General features: G+C 32.9%; 1 protein-coding gene across 2 annotated transcripts in view; it reads right to left on the bottom strand.

Annotated features, from left to right (window-relative positions):
• Window positions 1-4,484: 4,484 nt before the first annotated feature.
• The window catches only part of LOC126826729 (uncharacterized), a 38,312-nt gene continuing 23,164 nt past the window's right edge, over window positions 4,485-19,632 (bottom strand). Inside the window, exons 27-38 of one of the 2 annotated variants that reach the window (XM_056102159.1) lie at window positions 19,049-19,180; window positions 18,161-18,592; window positions 17,200-17,233; window positions 15,886-16,074; window positions 13,034-13,216; window positions 12,673-12,737; window positions 10,397-10,449; window positions 9,725-9,805; window positions 9,465-9,598; window positions 7,724-8,333; window positions 7,048-7,188; window positions 4,485-6,095 (exon numbers count right to left, since the gene is read on the bottom strand). In XM_056102159.1, coding sequence (XP_055958134.1) covers window positions 5,897-6,095; window positions 7,048-7,188; window positions 7,724-8,333; window positions 9,465-9,598; window positions 9,725-9,805; window positions 10,397-10,449; window positions 12,673-12,737; window positions 13,034-13,216; window positions 15,886-16,074; window positions 17,200-17,233; window positions 18,161-18,592; window positions 19,049-19,180 — 2,253 coding nt within the window. In that variant the 3' untranslated portion in view covers window positions 4,485-5,896. Of the gene's footprint in view, window positions 6,096-7,047; window positions 7,189-7,723; window positions 8,334-9,464; window positions 9,599-9,724; window positions 9,806-10,396; window positions 10,450-12,317; window positions 12,354-12,672; window positions 12,738-13,033; window positions 13,217-15,624; window positions 15,666-15,885; window positions 16,075-17,199; window positions 17,234-18,160; window positions 18,593-19,048; window positions 19,181-19,632 lie in introns of those variants that run through there. The other variant, XM_050555761.2, reaches the window with a different exon arrangement.

Consider the following 19,632-nt stretch of genomic DNA (forward strand, 5'->3'; position numbering starts at 1 on the left):
ATTAGCCCTTAAAAAAGAATTTGAATCATATAAAATATTTATGTTGTATCAGATGTTTGTGCAAAATAGTCTATCTACCATTATACAAATGCATTTGTGTGAGTGTGACGGACATAGGCAATGCCCCTTTTCACTGCTAATGCAAGGGTCCAGGTGACTTTTTTAGCCATTGACCGCATGCAAGCCTAATTCAGCCCTGATCTCCACACGTAAGATAGAGACAATAAGAATAGAGCTTTGTCATTTAATGTGGACGTATATCTGCTTCCCATTCGTCAGTCAGTCTGTCCAAAATTTCTTGTGACCGCTCAAATTTTAATGGGTGATATATGCCTTAATACGTAAGTTAGTAATTTGCTTAATAGCGTCACACACTGCATACAAGAATATATATATATATATACACATATATATATATATATATATATACATTACGTAAAATATACATAAAATAACAGCAGTGTCCAGCCCATATCGACTTACGATCCATTAAAGTTAATGCTCAAGGCGCATTTATCTCTCCACTTATCACAAGATAAAACACGACTAATGTTAACAACTAATAAGCAGTCGAAAAAAGATGAGTGTTTAATTGCTTCTTAAAACAGCTAAGCGATTGTGAATTCTTTACGGTCAAGGGTAATGAATTCCATAGGTTTGGTACAGTGTATGAGAAGCATCTATGACAGAATGTCTTAAGTCTATAGTTGGGTACCACCAGACGTAGTTCATGTTGGGACCGAATTTTTCTTTGGGAGACGTAATTAATTAGCATTGAGGACAAGTAGTCTGGTGATTCACCTTTCTAGCATTTGTATGCTATGCACAGAAGTTTGAACTTAATTCTGCTTTTCACCGGAAGCCAATGTAAACCCTTTACACAATTTTAGTCGCAGTATTTTGTACAAGCTGTAATTTGTGTAAGGCTGTTGTTTATGCCAAACAGAAAACTATTGCAGTAGTCGAGTCTGGATAAAATTAAATATCGAACCAGCGCCTGCGCTGCATCTTTTGTGATCAAATTGCGGATTCGACGTATGGACTTCATATGAAAGAAGCACCTCATTGAGATCAGGTCATGACACAAGTGAAATAATCCTCAACTTTTAGATCTTTTTCAAACAACCTATACGTTCTCAATTTATTTCCATTAGTACAGTTTCTATCATCCCACAGTTTTGAAAACCACCTAGATTCTTCAGTTTTAAATATTATTTTACACAAAGATTTAAAATCAGATTTACTACCGCCCCATAAGTTAAGCTCATGCTTTACACTTTACACTTACAAGTTCTGCTAACTTTAATACCTCCCTTTCCAACGATTTTGGACGTCTTTGGGGCCATTTATGGACCTTATATTATAATTATAACTATTTCTATCACAGTTTTCGAGCTTGGTGAATAACCTGAATACTCCAATTATTTTCTTTATCCGAGAACTGACCCAACCCATAACACCATAAGAAGCTATATTTGATGCTCTCTTAGGAACGTCTAGAAACAATTTACAAGCACGTGTTCTTGCATTATCTTTCTCACTGTGTTCAACTGTACCCCATATAGATGCACCATAGAGTAATATATTGCCTCGACTAGAGATTCGTAGAGTTTATTATATACAGAGTACGTCATTCCACCCTTAGCATAATATTTTAAAGTTAAAAACCCTAAAGCGCGGGCAGCTGCATCCTCGGTATCCCCAGTGGTTTCATTCCGTTCTACTCCACTAACCCCTTGGTTATCCGCCCTTGATGATTATTTTTATCGACCAATCCCATAAATCGTTAAATGAAAAGGCAGTTGGCAAAGGGAAGTAACCCTCATCGGACAAGGTTAGGAGTTAGCCTAAATGAGAGAAGTCCAAATTATTCTAAATGCGTATTTATTAACAACAAATTGTATAATATTATAATCGTTTTCGCTACCAAAAAAACTTTGTATAGGTGAAGATCATCTCACATGTTTCTTTAAAATTATTTTATATGCAAGCACTGTCGCTTCGTGTGAACATGCACTGTTTCTTGACAAGCAAAATATTAAATTACAATGTGACTTTAGATTTCAACAAAATAACCATAAAACTTTTTTAAGCAATTATCCTCTACGTCAATTTTAGTGTACAATATCCATGCTCTAGCTTTTATATGTAATGATAAGCAAAAGATCGTCAAGGGTGTAATTTTTGTATTATGTCCATTCCTTGTAGACGTAGTAGATCTACCCAAGAATTACAATAATAATTACTGAAAGCTTGGGAGAATGTGTCAATAAGTTGGATACCATTTCTAAGTTGCATCCAATTAATCTCGCATTATTACAACATTTCTTTAGCGATCCAGATTTAATGGCTATTGCAGGCAGTACCACATATCCGAAGCTATTTAATATACCACAATTTAAGTTATAATTCCATGCAATGTATAATGTGATAGCTAATGATAAATCAAGCCATTTAAGTTTGGAATGCATGGTCAAAAGCGCCAAAAAATGAAGAAGTAATATGTAAGTCTTTGTCAGAAACTATACTCTTCAAAAAAAGTAGGGGATATTGAAATGCAAATACCTATATTATGCAAGTTGTGATATGATAGGTAGTCATGGACACTTGACATGCTTTGAGAGTATGTTCACAGATGAAGAACTTATCGGCCCAACAGAACCACTTAGCTGCACATTCGACACGCAATAGCGCCATACACGTTGGAGGGGTTCATTGTCAAATTTGACACTTCACGGAAGGGTTGATGAAAACTGCCGCGTGCTGGTTTATCCTATCCATGTTTGCTTTCCTGTCGGTTCTTGCATAAGATTTACTGTTTAGCGTATCTTTGCTTTAGTTTGTTACGTTTAATTGGACCGGGAGACGTCTTCGTCGACGTCAACGTCAACCGACAACACTGCAAGTAATTGGCCGTGGCACCGCGAGAGGAGTGGGTCAGATTGCCCAAAATCGTGATTGTACGGTTTAGTTGATTAGGAGCATGCCACGACGAATTGCTGAATGTCTGAGGATCGGTGGAGCAATTACTCATTATTAAGACAAAAATCAAAAACGTCCGTTTTCACTTTTGACGGTGTATCTCTTTGCGAGTGAAATGGGGCCGTCAGATAAGCCGCCAATATGAACTGTTTATGTTCATGTGTAGGCAATTGGCCTGTTATTAATATACACTGGTTACCTCTAATAAAAACAACAGTGCATTTTCGCAGTTTTGTATTGTTTCTGAATATCCCCTACTTTTTTTGAAGAGTATATTTTCATATTTACGCCACCCATAATTGATTATATTTGTTTATTTACACCACCCACAACTGTTTATATATTCGCACTTTTATTTTATATATTTTGATATTGACTTGAATAAATTATACTTTTAACTACATTCAAAGGGTGCGGAAACGCACGTTTATAATACCATTTTTATTTTTTTATTTTAAGGTTGAATCACAATCTAATTAAAACTTGAGATTAGTTTGCTATTTAATTTTAAGGTTGAATTATAGTCTATAATTAAAACTTGATATCATTTCTATTTTTTATTTTAAGGTGGAATTGTAATCTAATTAAAACTTGACATTATTGTTTATCTTAAGGTTGAATTATAACTATAATTTGAATTTGATATTAATCTCAAGGTTAAATTTCAATATATTTAAAACTTTGATGGTATTTTTTAAGTTAATTTATAATGTAACTTGATGTATTTTTTAACAGTTTAATGAATTATAATTTTATTAAAGCTTGATATTATATTAGGGTTAAATTACATTGTAATAAAAACCGAATGGTAATTATTTAAACTGGATATTATTTTTAAGGTTAAATTATAAACTAATTATTTTTATGGATCAATTACATTGTAATTTAAAATAGATATTAATTTATTATAAAGTATAAAAATAAACTAATTAAAATGTGATGTTTCTTTTCATTTTTTATTGGGTGGACATACCCAATATTGACTTCAGCTGATCCCTGCTTTGTTTCATGGTTCTCCGACGTTTGGATTTTGTGCATTTGTAGTGAATTCTTTCATGAAATTATCCACAGATGCTTGTTATCTCAATTTTGTCAAATGTTATGTACATTTGTTAAAAGTTGTTGCAGTAAATAAACTTTGAATTTGGCATTGCGTTTTTAATGGCTTTGAGTGTATATCTTTGGACTAAAAAAAATAAAACCGAATTAATTAGATTGGGTTAAATTAAAGATTGATGAAAAAGCTCTTATATAATGTAATTATGGGTCGAATTGTGAACCCTGGAGGGAGGGTGGTGACCAATGGTCTAAGGGGTGCACTATAGATTATAATAACTGTTACTTATCCAAGCACATTATTGAAATAAAAATATACCCTATGGTAGTCCTAAAATGACCTGGAGTCTCAAGTGGATTTTAAACCCAATTTCTCTCAGAACCTTCTTAGCAAGAGAATGAAATGGACAATACAGTTATGCTTGTATCCTTGTAAGTCTCAAGTAAATAATTCAATTTTTTATTTTCTAATAATCGTTATGTGTGGTTTTCACTCAGGACTAATTTTGAAGTATTTCATGTATAATACTAACAACAACTTAAATAATATACAAATAATTTTGTCTTGGGTAGTGAGACAGATGTTCCCATAATATCGATGTCAAATAATAATTCATACAGTATATATCTACAAAAGGAAGGATTCCTTACAATTTACATATCTTAAGGGGGAAAAACAGGTTACATTAAAAAGCACTATATTTTTTACAGGAAAAGAAATCAAAAATACATGTTAAAATTCTGAAATGATTTTCTGTACATTTTTGTTAATATAAATATGCATTGTAACAGAGCCAGTAGGCAAATACAGTTTGAACATAATTTATATAGATTTATAAACCAATATATTATTCGATTTCCAGTAGTTACTAAAAAAACAAGAAATGCAATAATGGGGTTTAACCTCCTACTGTTCTGTAACTAAAAACAGGTAACAAAAAAAAAAACCCAACAAAGAACAAATTTTATATCACAGTAAATGTCAATAAAAAGAATTATATTATATTTCATAAAATAGATATTGATTTAACAGTTAAAGATGCATTATGTAAGATTTAGATAAAGAGCTGTCCGTTTTTGCTATAATAATTATAGATAATGAAAAACGAATATCCATATAAATTACTGATTGAAGTTATGAGTGTTGGAAGATGTCGCATAGATTGTTTATTAGTGCATCAAAGGTACTGGGCAAATGAGACTAAGTCTCGATTATCCACTTTATCGTTTAATTTTTAAATCTTGCAGGCATTCTAATCAATTTAAAGCTCTGCCATCCGATGATCTAGATTGTTAATTATGGGCTTGTCATGTTAATAAATAAATATGTTAATAATAGTTTATATAACATTTGAAGCCAAAATAAAAACCTTCAATAGGCTCATTTAGCATTTACATAATGCATCTTTAATGTACAGTTTAAAAAGTGTTTCTATACATTTATATTAAACATTTTTAGGTCACATGTACATCTATATTTTACATGCACGTGTGACCTGAAAATTGTTAAAAGTACTTTTATGTCCAAAAAATGCTGTTAAAAGTTGGTTTGATATTTAATCAAATGGCAAACATTTGTTCAATGATGTAGATTAGCAGGAAAATTTAAAATCATAATTCCTATTTGTGTGTGTATCTAATAGATTAAATTTTTCTTTCATAGTTATAATATTCAATATCTTTTATCACGTTTGCCTTTGGCTGAGTTTCTTCCACATCTACAATAATTGTATTCAATTAAACAATTTTTTTACTTAATCCTTCATTTGTAAAATAATCGTCATCAGTCATGGCATTCGGTGTTAAAACATTTCGTGGCCGTTATGATTGTGTGGTGGGTATTTAAATGCAAATTTTTTTATCCATACAGTTCCCTAGCGAAAGGGCTATAATCTATGTTATATGTTGGTTTTCGGTGTCGTATAATCAATCCATCATAATGTTCATACACTCTGTTACCTAACATCGGAAATCTTTCCGCTAATAAGTGTTCTTCTAGAGGTGTTGGTAATGGGTATAATAACTTCTCTTTAGGTTTTGACAACAGGATGTAACGACTAAAAAAATAAAATATATACAGATTCATCTATGATGGTAAAACAAGCCAACAGTGAGGCTTATGTCCCCTGCCAGATTGAAAAAGTAATAAGATGACACACATTATTTAAATTGCATATTTATCTTTTCATAAAGCTTGATGTAATGAAACTGTACCCCAAGTTTCATCACTCTCACTTAATTAGAAACAAAGTTTTCGTGTTCCAAAGCTTCGACCAATCAAATTGCTTATCTCTGCTTAGCCTAAGCAGAAAATGCTTATCTCTGCTTAGCCTAAGCAGAAAATGCTCATCTCTGCTTAGCCTAAGCAGAAAATGCTCATCGTCGAACTCAGTCAAGGAATTCACCTACTAAACACCTATGTCCAAGTTTGAAAATTGGTGCTTGTGTCCTAACTAGTGTGACGGATGGACGCATTATAATAGGCTAGTCTTTCTACACATTTTCACATTGGGAAGGTTTAATAGCTTGGTTTCAGTTACAGGGATGAATACAGGAATTTTTTAAAGGAGTGGATTTTTCTGAGAAAAAAGGCCATGGCAATGTCAACTAAAAAGTGCAATTTGCTACATTAAAATAATTTGTAAGATATTTCTGTTTCATATTTTCAGTGCAATATTTCAAACAAAGAGATGTAGGAAAAGAAGGACTCTTTCACACTTTATAAAAACATAGTACGAAAATTGCATACTTTGTGTGTTATAACAGGTCAAGCAAAGCTAGTATATAAAAGACAATTAAACTTGTTTGAAACTTAATCGATAGTTATATGTATAAATGACCAGCCAAACAGAGTGTGGTTAAAAAGTTTTCTTAGAGTAATAGTTACATTTTAATCTTCAAAATAATTGGCTCAACCCATGTTCTTTTTAATTTTAAGCCATATTCACATTCTGTGTCTGTTTAAGTGTTTCTTCTTCTCAGTTTGTTTTTAAAAGAAATAAAACTAACCTGCATTTACTAGGAATAGATTTACTGGATTTTGGTCGAACTGCTTGAGGATTTCGGGGATCAATCTGTTTGGTATCAAAACCAACACGACTTCTACTTGACATATTTTTGTGTACTTGGGAAGTCTTACCAAAATTAAACCTATTAATAAATAAATGTAGTGTATTTCCTCAGTAATAATGTTGTTAACCTAAAAAATATAACTAATTTGCAGCAGTCCAACATTTTGCTTCACATCTAGTTGGCTTCTCAGATATGTGTATGTTTAGTTACAAGACAATTTGATCAACAACAACAAAGTTCTCCATAAAATTGTGTTCTGTAATATGATGGTCATCTACTATATCATGATTCAAAAATAAAACAAGCGGTTACCATGCAAGATACGCCTACATTTTGCAAGAGATGGATAGAGAACAAGCTAAAGAAAATAAAATGTGATTTTTCGTACAATCAGTACAATAGTCTACAAAATTATGGTCTGATATGTCGGCAGGTGCTGTCAAAGGCTTAGCATAGTTAAAGAGTTAATGAGATTGAAACCAACTAATTATAGCTGCATTATGAAACATTAGATAAACAGCTGACAGTTTTCACTATAATAGTTAAAAGAAATAGATAATGTAAAGGGAATCCATAACTCTTGCATAACGCCTGTATAAATAATACCTTATACCTGTAGGGTGTGGTCGTGCAATCGTCAGGTAAATTATCATCACCGACTCCACTCTCTGGAGAATTATCATATCTAGATAAAGCCTGTAGAATCTTCTCTGTTCTTTCATCTAATCTAATTGCAGCTCTTTGTGAAGATGGCTGTTTATCTTGACTGTGAACTACTGTATGTGGACGTGTTTTATCTCCTGACTCAGAAACTATGTGTTGGAATGATGAGCAGGATCTTGATTTCATTTCTGAATTATGTTGAGGTAAGCGATTGTGGGGTGTTGGTCTTTGTTGATTCTGTGCTTCATTTATGATTTGTGATCCATAGTGGCTGGCGGTTTCATAACCACTTCGGCTTGAAGTGTCCCCCCTCTTTTCGCGGTATAGTTTGGCAGTTTTCGGTCTTTGCCTATCAGCTTTAAAGTGACTGTGTTCATGCTTTGAGGAGTAAGGAGGAATAGCTTGATTCTGGTTCACTGGTAAAGCTGTATCTGGTCGACTGTTAGCTGGTGTAGATTGAGGAGGATTGGGTGTTTCTCTTATACTACTGGCTGTTTTGTGATGACGTCGAGGTGGATGTGGGAGGTATTTCACTGATGGCGGTGCATGCTCTTGGTATTCTGTAAAAGAGTTTAAGGAATACTATATATTTTATGAACCAATGATTTTAAGACTGAATAATTAACAAAGTCTTCTTTAACAGTCAATGTTTCTGATCGTCTTGCACCCTGAAATATACTCAAATTGATTATCTAAAATACAATTAAGAAAACAAAACCAAGATATCAATGGTAAATCATCATCTTGAATTAAATTGGATTGAAAAAAAAAAGGAATCATTAAAAGCTTTTACCCAACACTAACAAGTGGCACCAACTTATTTATATGGGCTGCAGAAGATTCTGAATGTTCATTTCATAATATCTTGTTTAATACTGAACAGAATTGAAGCATTTTTGGACTGAAATTTCTTTCAGAGATTCCACTTTCTCAATATTGTAGTTTACAAGGGATTCAAAATATGATGATCAGGGAAATAAAGTCAAACAGTGTACAGTGGGATCTCACAAGATCATATCTTGCTATTGTTCCAGTGGTCACTTACTGATTTACATTTTCATGATCAGACCAGGCTCCAAAAGATTAGCAATTAGCTAAACTATACTTAATCCCTAGGATATCAGTTAGCAATGATATACTAGTAGATATACTTCAGTCATTCAGTGTTACGGTCTAACTCAATACCTGCTTTGGCTGAAATGTTAGGCATACAAAATATACAATGTAGTACTCAAAAAACCTGATTATGTAGACCTAATAATATAAGAATAATATATAAATAAGAAATATATATAAATAAATACTACACCAAATCAAACATTTATAAAGAAACAGCTCTCAAAAGACCCGAATAAGTAGACATAATAATATAAGAAAATTTATAATAAGAAATTCAAATACTACACCAAGTCAAAGATATATAAAGAAACAGCTCTTTTGCAGAATTTTTTCATACGAAAACAGGGAAACAAAAAGATAGGTAATTGATGTTCCATGCCAAAGAAAGCAAGCCAAATTAGGTACCTAGTCAAACCGTAACACAGATATCAGTATGGCTTCAAAGATTTTTGAAGCTCATCTGCCTGCTATAACATAAGAGAACCTTAAAATCAGCATTTAATGAAATCCCAAGATCAGCATTTAATGAAGTCCAAAGATTAGCATTTAATGGGTATTCTTCTTTTTCTTACCTAAACAATCTTCATCATAATCTAATAAACCAAGTATATATTTATTTTTATTTCTTTGTTCTTCTTCCATCTGTTTACGTTTCATGGCAGCATGGTGAGCTCGTAGTTCTTTTTGCATTCGTAATAACATGTGCCTGTCACAAAGTAAAGAATTTATACAGATAATTCTTGGAAGAAGGGAAGTGTGTGAGCCTGAGAACCTATGCTTTGAATTCTGAGATAAAAAGATAATTTAAATGTTTACATGCACTAAATTTTACCTTTCTATGACCCTTTCATGCCAATTATCATCAAAACTTTTATCATCATTCTTGTGTAGATTGTATGGTGTAACAGGTTTACTGAAATTAAAATTCATGTGATAATAATCCAAGTGCAGAGAATTATATGTAGTATAAACATGATTTGATGAACAGTAACTGTACCAGGTAGCTACACATTCACAGAACCCCAACTCCATTCACAGAACCCCAACTCTGCCAACATATAACATATGTTATTGTATCGACTTATATCCCACATCTGCTATCATGGGTTCATTGCACAGACTTGCTGAATTCCACCACTTCCACCATGTTACACATCATAGTAATTGAATAGATTTACAGAATCCACCCACTGTCACCATGTTGCATGTGGTTATTGCATAGATTCACACATAGATTAACCACAAAATCACACCTCTGGCTCTGCCACCAAGTAACATTTGGTCATTGCATAAATTCATAAAACCACACCTCTGCATGGAGCATGTGTTCCTTGCATAAGGCTTGCTGAATCCCACTCCACCCCTGCCATGGTCCTTGCATAAACTTGCAGAATGCACCTCTACCATCACATACAACATGCGCACATTGTACCTTACCATTTATTTGCACATAAGGGTCAAGGGTTATGAGATATTAAATTAAATATTACTGGTATTACATTACCTGCTTAAACGCTGATATCGATGATAAGCTTCATTAAAAGCCACATGCAGATCCTGTTAAATATATAAGTATAAATTTACTTATATATAGGTATACAAAGAAATTCAACAAAAATATATTTCTCAATACACTGAGTAGTTAGATTATTTCAATGTGAGCCCATAACTGTGCCTCGAAAATGTGGACTTTCATTTTGGATATGATGGCACCAGATCGAAAACACCTCATTGATGAGTCCGTCTAGATTGACAGACCAAACAAAAAAAGATCATGTAGAAATATTCTGTCCAAAAAGTATTATGTAATTCTGTAATTGTCAGAATGAAACCAAAGTTTTTGACAAGGTACAAAGTTTATGTTTGTGCTTACTAATTTCTCTTTTATTTTTATCGTTTGATTAATTGTATTATATGACATCATACACAACTAAAGTAAAGACAATATCATTACCTATTTAATAATTTTCATCAATAATTTATTCATACATGATGTTCACAAATGGTAGAATGTTATTATTGTTAGGGATTAAAGTATATGACATCACAACAAAAGCATGCTGTTAACTCCATTGCAAAAAATTGCAAATCTTTAATAATTTATTTTAAAATGTTGCAACAGCATCTATAAGTAAAATGCCCACCATGATAATTTGCCAATTTGCAAATAAAAATTACTTTGGAGATATCTTATGGTAGACATTTATTATTAGTACAATGCTTTTGTCATTATCTCACACAATGCAAGTTAATGGGAAAGGGTAGGTATCCATGAATCACATTTTAAATTTATAATGGAGGTAATTAATCTCTAGGACCAGGCCAAGAAGGAATGGTAGAAAAGGGGATTTATCATCCATTAAACACAACAAAGATTCTGTTTCACAAAGCAGATGTAAGACTTTTTGTACTATGTAAATCAATGTAGGTGTGCATAAGCTTTGTGAAACGGGTCCCTGAATGTGACTGATTTAAGCTGAGATAAAACTGGACAAAACTCAAAAGGTGGAAAATGGTGATACTACTAGTACTTGTCACATGTCATGATATCATGAGGTAGAAACTGCAACCAATATGGCATATACCAGAAGCAATGGTATCACGCTCATTAACCATAGCAAATATGTGGGGATTTTAGTTTTTCAGTGATTTTATATGGTCAGTAACAGACTAAACCTGTGATTGTTAGACAGCACTATGATGGTCATAAAATAAGCTCTTCAGATACCCATAGCTAACTTCAGTACATTTAACTTTACAATGAATTCACTATAATATTATTGTGGAGGTCAACCTATATAGTGAGACCCGGCTTCACCCGGGGCCAAAATTTGCCCTGGCTCTAATTTGCCCGGGGTCCATATTCGATGGCCTACAACATTCACCATTCACGGGGTCATGCTGGTTGATTTGATACCACATGTGGGGCTGGAGCGTGGTGAAGAAACATGATGGGCAAACATACATAAACACTTTGATTTTATTTATATAGATTAGACAGAAGTTTGGACAGCCTTTTTGACCCCCACCTCACAGTGAAATCCACCTGCGAAAAATTACCTACAGTTTATTTTATTGGTCAATTAATAATGCACCATCAAAAATGAAACAGAACAAAACTTGATTTCCGATTATAATCAGATAGAGAGCAGTTCAGGCAATTCAGTTTACTGGTAGTTATGTTACCCTTTTAGATTTTATCAGTTTTTACCTATTAAATATAACCTTTTTATGGAAGACCATTGATTATGCACAGAATGCCAGTTATCTTAAAATGCTGTTGTACCCTATCCATATCATACTTTTAGTCATATATAATTTATAAGCTTTTAGGTTATTAATATCAACCATAGAAAATTAGAAATGGATTAATTAATTCAAATCAAACAATGAGTTCAGGTCACTTGAATATATTTGAAACTTACTCTTCTAGTTCGTGGTAATCTACTTATCAGATCAAGCTATATATATAGAGAGCAAAACATCAAATATCAGACAATTTAACTGGTACATATAATCCTCTTAAGTCTTAATCTGATCAACAACAAAAAATGTTACAAAAGCCGCTCTGATCATGTTCAAGGTGTTTGCTTTTGAAGTAATTGCTGCTTTCAAATATTCTATAAATATTCAATGATTGAACTAAAAAATTATCGCTAATATATTTTCTATTGTTGCAAATCTAGCTATCTTAAAAAAAACAGTAAAGATATTACTGTACATATAATCAGCTAGAAGCTCTAGTTGATTGAATTAAAAAATAAAGAATATTTCTTCTACCTCTTTCTCTCTATGTTGTCTTATTTCTGAAGCTGATACAGGTCTGGTTTTATGTTTAAAACGAGCTGAAAAATTTGAAAAACAAAATGGGATTAACATCCTTTTCTGCACTAACAGGAATAATTGAAGTCTAAATATCATGCCAACATATACATACACAGGACAAGACTGACAAGCAGACCATCCATACTACACCACTGAAAAGGAGAAGCCAGACTAGAATCTCTTGCCAATAACGAGATCAAACCCGAGACCTCCTAATTTGTGAACCGGTGCAGTTCTTATATGGAGCCATCATGAATGACATACTTTGTGTTTTAAAATATTCTAAAATGCAACAACAATAATTCATAAACTCTACCATTATGTATTCTTGTTTCCACAAATGATGACAGAGGCCGTCTTTTCTTCCATATTCCCTCATCCTTATCATCAATATCTACATTCAATCCTTCTTGATCATCTTCATCTCCACGTTTGTGTATGGCAGCAGAAGCAGAGGTGTACTCACTTTCAACCCATCCAGAGTCAGGACTTCCAGTAACTGTTTTAATATTTTAAAAGAAATGTATATGTTTTAATAGAAAATGCAGTAAAACTGTGCAACAAAACAAAGACAAAATAACACGACACAGACAACACCAAATCTCAATTTTAAAGTACAATGTATATCCAAAATAGATACATAAAGTTACAACAATTAATACAATTCAACTAATGAAAGAATATAACCATGACTTAAAATACATGAACATAAAACACTTTCTCTTCATTCTTGTAAGCACCTATACGTTCTGTACAAATGCAATTAAGTTTTACGGTGCTAAACCTCTTTGATTAAGGACAAGATAGAGTACTGAATTGGGTTGGCCATACATGAAGCTTCTGAGAAATGGACACGTTACCCATTCATCCTACTGGAGCTTCTGAGGAACGGAAACAAGTGTCCATCCATTCTATTGGAGCTTGAGGAATGGATACAATACACATCCGTCCAACTTGAAGCTTCTGAGAAATGGACGCATTACCCATCCATCCTATTGGAGCTTCTGAAAAATGGAAACATTGCCTATCCATCTTACTGGGGCTTCTGAGAAATGGATACATTGACAGTCCATCCTATTGGAGTTTCTGAAAAATGGACACATTACCTATCCACCCTATTGGAGCTTTTGAGAAATGGACACATAGCCCACCCATCCATCATACTGGAGCTTCTGAGAAATGGATACATTGCCCACTTTTTCAACTTAGAAGCTTTCAAGAATTGGAAACATTACCCATCCATCCTATTGGGGCTTCTGAGAAATGGAAACACTGCCAATCCATTATACTTGAGCTTCTAAGAAATGAATACATTACCCATCCATCCAACTTGAAGCTTCTGAGATATGGACACACTGCCAATCCATCCATCCAACTTGAAGCTTTTGAGAAATGGATACATTGCAGATCCATACAACTTGAAGCTTCTGAGAAATGGACATATTGCCCATCCATCCTACTTGAGCTTCTGAGAAATGGATACCTTGCCCATCCATCCTACATGAAGCTTTTGAGAAATGGACACACTGATCTAGCACAGCTTTTGAGAAATGGATACATTGCCCATCCATCCTACTTAAGCTTCTGAGAAATGGATACATTACCCATCCATGCATCGAAAATAAAGTATTAAAATGTGCTGATAAACTGGGTTATTCCAATTAGTGATAACACTAACTCTATACAATTAAATTTTTCATTTCTGTAGAGAAAGTATTGAATTGTGTTAATCAGATACGTCATTTCAACTAGTAATGAACTGGTTAGTTAAAATTTTATTTTACTTGTTGGCTTATGGTATCATACCACAGTTTTATCTACTGACTTCAAATTTTCAATGAGGACAGATTATCATCCCAGATTAAACATACAGTACCCAAATAAATTGACAATTTTGTTACCAAAATTAAAGAGGTCATGTCATTTTAAACACAAATTATATATCTATGGTGTTTGTTTTTAATAATTAGTAAAACACAAAAATCAATTGTATTATTAATTTTATCTTCACCAAAAGTGATTATAATGTTATTAATGCACAGAAATTTGAAATTAAGATAAATCAACTCAAAGAACCAAAATACAGATACAAACCACCCTTTGTCAATTCCCACTACCATGATGAGTGAAAGCGAAATAAGTGCATGTAAGAAACCTGAACTGTACTGGTAAAAAAATGTGCAAGTAATGAGGTATTGTTATAGAATTTGCAATTGTTTGGATTTAATGAGAAGTATAATAATGGATGTCATGTTCATAAAGATGGATATGTTATATGATTATAATAATGTATGTTGATAATGATGGATTTTATGTTAATTATGATGTATATCATGGTGATAATGATGGATGTTATGTTAATTATGATGATGTCATATTTATAATGATGGATCTCATGTTGATAATGATGGATGACATGTTGATAGATGCCATGGTGATACTGATGGATGTCATGGTGATACTGATGGATGTCATGGTGATAATGGTGGACATCATGGTGATAATGACGGATGCCATGTTGATGAAGATGGGTGTCATGTTGGTAAAGATGGGTGTCATGTTGATAAAGATGAAATGTTGATAAATATGGATAAAGACAGAAGACATAGAGATGGTTGTCGTGTTTATAAATAGACGTCATGTTGATAAATAAGAATAAACACGTGGAAAACTATCTACAGAAAAAAATCATGTCCATATCAAAAAAAATGGTAACCATCTTGCTAATAATGTTGGCCAAGTTGATGTTGAAAATGATGATTGTCATGTATTTAATAATGGTGGTTGTCTTCATGTTAATTCAGGTGCTTGGGTGCATAACAAAATATCTGTGGCTGTTAGCATATAAGATAAAGCTACCCAGTTATTATATTAATGAAAGCAAATATGCCATGAAAAATAGATTACATATTACTACTATTAAAAGTATTAGACCAATCACCAATGCCTTTAGAAGATCTGAAATGATTAAAGCTATATAAAGGTAGAAGTCTACAGAATTGTAACTTTAAAATGCATATGCTACATGTAAGATCAAATAAAGTTGATGTAAGCAATGATAGACCTACAATTCAAGTAAAAATTGAAAGCAAAGCTCTATAAAGGAATATTTTATGAAGCAGAAACCACATCTAACAAAAGCTCTGGGATTTGATGGCAAAACATTACATGCAGAATGTGTGTCTTCTAAATCTGTCTGCTCAAAATCATCTTCAGAATCATGAGAATCAAATTCTGACTGAAACGGTGAACTTGCCATGATTGAGTGTAGTCTAGAATTAGATTCTGGATCATCATATTCATATACTCCACTTGTCGATGATGTTACTGGCCTGGGATACTTGACCATGTCATATTCTATTTTGAATGGGTTTATAATTTAATTGTATAAAATAAAATAAATGAAAACATCTATCTAACATACAATATGTATACTTAAAGTCTATATTTTTAAAGGAACCGTCCCAGACAGGTAATCTGGCTATCACTCAATATACATTTTTTGTATAAATAAACACAGTGGTATTAAGTATTGTCATTAGATATGATATCTGGGACTGCCCCTTTAAAATACTACACAAACATGAAGCCAAGCATATATATGAATCCTGTATATGGTAATTTCAGGACATACTAATGTCACAGACACAAGCCACAATGCTCCAGAAGACCAGAGACCATTTTCCCTTATCAATATTCAAAAATAGATTGCCAGGCAATGAAACATACGCCCGCAGCAGCCAAGTCATCTGAGCAGTTCAGAAAGATTATTGAATCCTTGTAGGTGATGGCAGCATTCACAAGACACTAATAAGTAATAACCCATGAAATAATTATCAGAAATAGTTAAACTGGATTGGCTTCTAGTTCTTCCTATTGCCAAGTTTATTATATAATAAATCAGATGATAACTTTAGTTGTTACGAATTATCAATCGGCTTCGTCATTTCATGAACATAAGTTTCAAATTTGGGCATTAACAAAAATAATGGGAGAAAAGAGTCTTTTAGATATTAATTCAGATGATTAAAAAAAAAAAATCTAGATTCTCAAGCTTGATGTTCATGGAAAGAAATAATTCATTCTTCAGTCAGTCTGAGGCAATAAAAATGGCTATGTAAATTTTAGACGGCCATAATTTACCTTTATCGTGAGTGATTTGACGATCTATTTTTGCCTTTTACTTTGGAATATTGTGTCTTTAACTAACCCTATATGCCAAGCCTAATTTCAGTTTTAATTAAATAAAAGCATAAATTTAATCTAACCATGCTTGTTGCAATCTATTAGTATTACCTATATATTTACAGGTATATATTTTGGGATTTGTCAAATAATTTAAATATAACCCCCAAAATATTGCTAATGCAATGGCTACAAATGAAAAACATTTTGATATATCTAAATAAATAGCATCTGTAAGCTTACTATATTCCATTTGTGTAAATATACTAGTATCTGAGAAATTAATGACTTTCTTACCGTTTATCTGAATTAAATCGCCTGGTCTAAACTCCTGAAAAAAACCCAAGTGATCAGATTTAGAAATTAATATTTTAATCTGATTTAATCCAAGCCAGGATATTTTCTGAGAAATGCATATCATGCAGTTACTTGAAGCCCACTCATTTGATCCATAAACCAGGAGTATTGCTACATTCAATGAAATTGTCATTAAATCTTTAAACAATATATATAATGTTGATCGAATGAGATACTGTTGGATCAAATCCTGGTAATCACACTTTAAAAATGGAGGGGTTGAATGGCTGAATGGTTAGCGTGCGCTCGCTGTATCATAAAGTCTGTCATCGAGTTGACTGGCATGGTTTCGAATACCCGGTTGTACATGACAAGGAGTAGGGTCACCTGTCCAACCTTGTTGGTTTTCTCCGGGTCCTCCGGTTTCCTCCCACTGCTAAAGACCCCTACGCGCAAGCGAATTCTTGAAATAAAATTAAACCATATGTTAGTCCCGAAATGACCTAGTTTGTGTCGAATGGACGTTAAACCTCATTTCTCTCTCTCTCTCTTAAAAAAAGTGAAAAATAACTGGTTAGTTGGAAGACACAAGTACAATAAAATTCAGCAGTTCTGTGAATGCCTTAATGACAAGTGACATCAGGTGCTCTAGAAAGTGTTAAATATCTTGTCTAGTGTCTGTCAATATTTTGGACTAAAGTATTTTTTGATTGAGGTAAAGTTATTACATTTTTATATTGAAGTATGGTGTCATCACCAACAATTTAGGACAGAATTTTGTAAATATACATAAGTATTCTCATATTTATATAAGCACGTATACTGAAGTATGATGTCATCCCCAAAAATATACGATTCAAAAAATACTGAATTTTGACAGAATACTTTCAATGTTGGACACAGTTGCTGACATCTTGTGTATATAATGGCTGTATAAAAACAAAATGAACAATTAATTTACCTGTTCATCCCCCTCACTGAAAGGACCTGGTGATGCCATCATTATAGGTGGTATAAAATCATCCCCTTCACTATATTCACTATATATACTCCTGGTACCATCGCTTGTAACGCTTACTTTCTTCTTACTTAAATCATTGTTCTCATCCTGTTGATCAATTTCCGTAGTTGGGGAAACGCCTATTCCTGGTTTTTGGAGGTCATAGAATTCAATCATTGTTTTTTTATTTGGATTGGATATCTTCCTGGCAAGTGGTTCCTTTTCTGGCAATTCTGGAACTTGTGGTAAATCTGGAATAGAAATTGGGTCAACATGGGGATATGTCAGTGGTGGTTTTGTATCGGGATATGTGTCGTCATCATCGTCTATAATATCCTGTTCGGTTGTAACCTGTGTTTTTACTTCTGTAGTTTCTTCCTCTGGCTCGGGACTCTACAACAAAAAACAAGTAAAATGATTAAGTGAAGATCAACGACTCCAATGCAGTTCAAATTTTTTGTTAAAGTTACAAAAGTGTGTTACTCTGGCATTAACAGGAAAAATAAAAAAAATTGTAGATTTCGTTTTTCCTATACAATTATCTGAAACACAGTGATATTCTCCTGAGGAAATTCAAAATTTCAGTTTCCATAAACTGTCTGGATAATCCTGTCTACTATATATACTTTCAAATGTTACAGGAGTAATTCATCATGATGATTATCACGCTACTTATAAAATTAAATAAAGAAATTCCTTAAATGAGTTACATGACCCTGTTAAGTAAAAATGTTACAGGAGTAATTCATCATGATGATTATCACGCTACTTATAAAATTAAATAAAGAAATTCCTTAAACGAGTTACATGACCCTGTTAAGTAAAAATGACAAATAGAGTTAAACTTACATGTTCTCTAATATCTTGTATTTGTACAGGTGTCTGTGGAATGGGTTTATTTGGTAACTTTTGGCCTTGTTTTGGTCTACGTCTTTTATAAACTTTCTTCTTCTGTATATCTCTATGCTTCCTTACAACACTCTACCATAGACATAAAATATCAAATAAACTGTAGCCATGTTTATTTTTCAAGGAATACAGATGAAATGAACTTTTTGTTAATCCCTTGTTAATTATTCAATTTTACTAATTACATCTATTAATAAATTATATGGTAATAAAACAATAAGTAGTTTATATGTAGTGGTTATAAATAGGTGATCAATGGGGTTTAACTGTATTAGATTTACAGATCAGTACAGATTATATTACTTGAGACTAGCTCAAGATCTCTGTGCTGTCTTCTAACTCATGGCTCCTTTCAACTACATGCTGAGGGAAGACAGAGATATAAAAAGGTTTTTTCCTTCCTTTGTTGTCTACTGTCAACACATTTGACCAGTTCTCCTTCAAGACCTAACAAGCACCATTCATGACTAAAATGAATGCCATTTATACATCCCTTCATAACTAAATGAATACTCATTCATAAT

The sequence above is a fragment of the Patella vulgata genome, chromosome 7 (assembly GCF_932274485.2).
Source record: "Patella vulgata chromosome 7, xgPatVulg1.2, whole genome shotgun sequence".
In the NCBI taxonomy this organism is placed as follows: domain Eukaryota; kingdom Metazoa; phylum Mollusca; class Gastropoda; family Patellidae; genus Patella; species Patella vulgata.